Genomic DNA, 2,552 nt, shown 5'->3' with positions numbered 1-2,552 from the left:
AATTTCATGTCATTAGCACCTCTAGTAATATATTTACTGAGAGAAATGGTGACGTGTTCAATACTTATTTTACTCGCTGTGTATATATGACACACATGACTCTTAGTTTTATGTGATGAAAGGGGCTTCTACTGTAAAGATGTTAGCAAAAACCTATAATGAAAAGTTCCCAGACTGCTTATAGATTTATCTCTTGAGGAAATACAMATTTTTACATATGTATCACAACYTTGGCAATTTTCTCAGCTTTAATTGAAGCCATGTTTTATAGAAATCGGATAAGAAATGAGGGCGCTATGAATACTTTTGTGACAGATTGATGCGCATCCCGCATTGAAACTCTACAGTTTTCTTGACACGACAGTGCATAGCAATGGCACCTGTGACGGCGCGTGGCTAGCTATAGCGGCTATATGCGATGTCCAATCAGTGACATGGATCAGTGCTTCAGACGTCTTACAGGAACTCTGTGATGTTGTTTCCAGGGAGGTTGGGGATAACTGGGATCTAGCCATCCAAGAAGCCATCCTGGAGAAGTGCAGTGACAACGACGGCATCGTCCACATCGCAGTCGATAAGAACTCGCGGGAGGTAAGCTCCGCCCCCTCAGAGAGGTGTGTCTGGGTTTGTTGGCAGCAGCTGTTTGACTGCGCCTCCTGTCTCCTCAGGGTTGTGTTTACGTCAAGTGTCTGTCTCCGGAGCACTCGGGGAAAGCCTTCAAAGCTCTGCACGGCTCCTGGTTCGACGGTAAACAGACGTTTATCTAACGTACGGTTCAGCAGCGAGCTGGTGACAGGTGCTAATGCTGACTTCCTGTTTGGGTTTGGACAGGTAAGCTGGTGACGGTTAAATACCTGCGTCTGGACCGGTACCACCAGCGCTTCCCTCAGGCCCAGGCCTGCAGCGCTCCCCTGAAGGCTTCCAGCCTGCATCAGAACTCTGTCAGCTCTGGACCTTACCAACAGCAACACGAGTCTTCCAGCTGCTCGTGAGACCGCCGGACCGGACCGGACCGCTCGGGTCTACAACCTGCAGGACTTGTTTTTACGTGTCTCTTTCAACACTGCGAGTCTGAAAGAGAAGCTGTTGGGCGCCGCAGCGTTTGTTTTAAACATATAAAGTGTATATTTTACGTGTCATGGAAATAAAAGGTTGAGTATTTAATGTGTTTATAGAGCTTCTCTTCCTCAGTCCGTCTCAGTGCCATGGCTAAAATCACGCCGATTCTTTATTTTACTCTTCATATCCTTCTCCTTTAGTTACATGGAAGACTTTGTTTTTGTGATTTGAAGCACAAGTTTTCCTACAGCTTTATTAAAAACCAACTTTAAGCACATTTTCCTGCTTCTTTGTGTGACTCAGCAGTTTGTCTGCAGCTGGAGGATCAGGGAGATGTTTTGTGTGACTCAGCAGTCTTTGTGTTCTTCTGTTTGGTTTTATGACAGATTTCATCATGTCATCTGGGTTCTGGCCTGGTGGTTTCACTGCTCGGGTTCTCATCTATTTTGTTTTTTGACTAAATTCTACAAATAAGCTGACGGATGTTTTTTTTAATTTTATTTTTTTATCAAACCAAGAGTCGATGCTCGTTTTAATGCAGTGAATAAAATAAAAGTCACTGTTGCAGATTTTTTGCTTTTTACCAGCTGCAGGGACGTTTGCAGCAGATAATCCAACTGTGCCTTAAATTTATGCGCTTTTTAAAAWTTTTTTCCTCAACTGGCACTGAATTGGAGAATGTACCGGAGTTAGAAAGTTTAAAGGGTGAGGGGGGATCTAGTTAGTTGAAGAGTTTTTGGTATTTTGTAGCAGTTTCCTTTGATATTAAACCAAAACCTTCTATTTATTTTTCTTTTTAACGAAGGTTATGTGCTTATTTTAACGTCACCAGACCTGTTGTATAATTTTCAGTGTTTTTCATCAATGATTGACATTTGTAAGAACTGTCAGGATGTGTAAAACAAAATAAAGTGAACACTTGGAGAAAGTTAACTTCTCTGTAATTGTTTGCACTGAATGAGCTGGCGTTGGCCCCCTGAGGTGCCCCCAGTCCTGTCTCATCTATCCTTGACCTGGGAGTGTTGATAGCGAGTGCAGTTCCCTGTTCAAACACTAGAGGCGCTGATGAGTCATAGTAAAGTTAGTGATAATGGTGGCTGCAGTTCCATGTTCAAACACTAGAGGCGCTGATGAGTCATGGTAAAGTTAGTGATAATGGTGGGTGCAGTTCCCTGTTCAAACACTAGAGGCGCTGATGAGTCATGGTAAAGTTAGAGATAATGGTGAGTGCAGTTCCACGTTCAAACACTAGAGGTGCTGATGAGTCATGGTAAAGTTAGTGATAATGGTGAGTGCAGTTCCATGTTTAAACACTAAAGGCGCTGATGAGTCATGGTAAAGTTAGTGATAATGGTAGGTGCAGTTCCCTGTTCAAACACTAAAGGCGCTGATGAGTCATGGTAAAGTTAGTGATAATGGTGAGTGCAGTTCCATGTTCAAACACTAAAGGCGCTGATGAGTCATGGTAAAGTTAGTGATAATGGTGAGTGCAG

General features: G+C 43.2%; 1 protein-coding gene across 1 annotated transcript in view; it reads left to right on the top strand.

The window, feature by feature from the left end:
• The window catches only part of lemd3 (LEM domain containing 3), a 19,102-nt gene extending 17,110 nt beyond the window's left edge, over nt 1-1,992 (top strand). Inside the window, exons 11-13 of the mRNA XM_014014574.1 lie at nt 486-591; nt 669-747; nt 832-1,992. Coding sequence (XP_013870028.1) covers nt 486-591; nt 669-747; nt 832-992 — 346 coding nt within the window. The 3' untranslated portion in view covers nt 993-1,992. The remainder of the gene's footprint in view (nt 1-485; nt 592-668; nt 748-831) is intronic.
• Nucleotides 1,993-2,552: the final 560 nt, after the last annotated feature.

Source organism: Austrofundulus limnaeus, unplaced genomic scaffold (genome assembly GCF_001266775.1).
Source record: "Austrofundulus limnaeus strain Quisiro unplaced genomic scaffold, Austrofundulus_limnaeus-1.0 Scaffold116, whole genome shotgun sequence".
Classification (NCBI taxonomy): Eukaryota; Metazoa; Chordata; class Actinopteri; order Cyprinodontiformes; family Rivulidae; genus Austrofundulus; species Austrofundulus limnaeus.
This window is presented reverse-complemented; position numbering and strand designations above follow the sequence as displayed.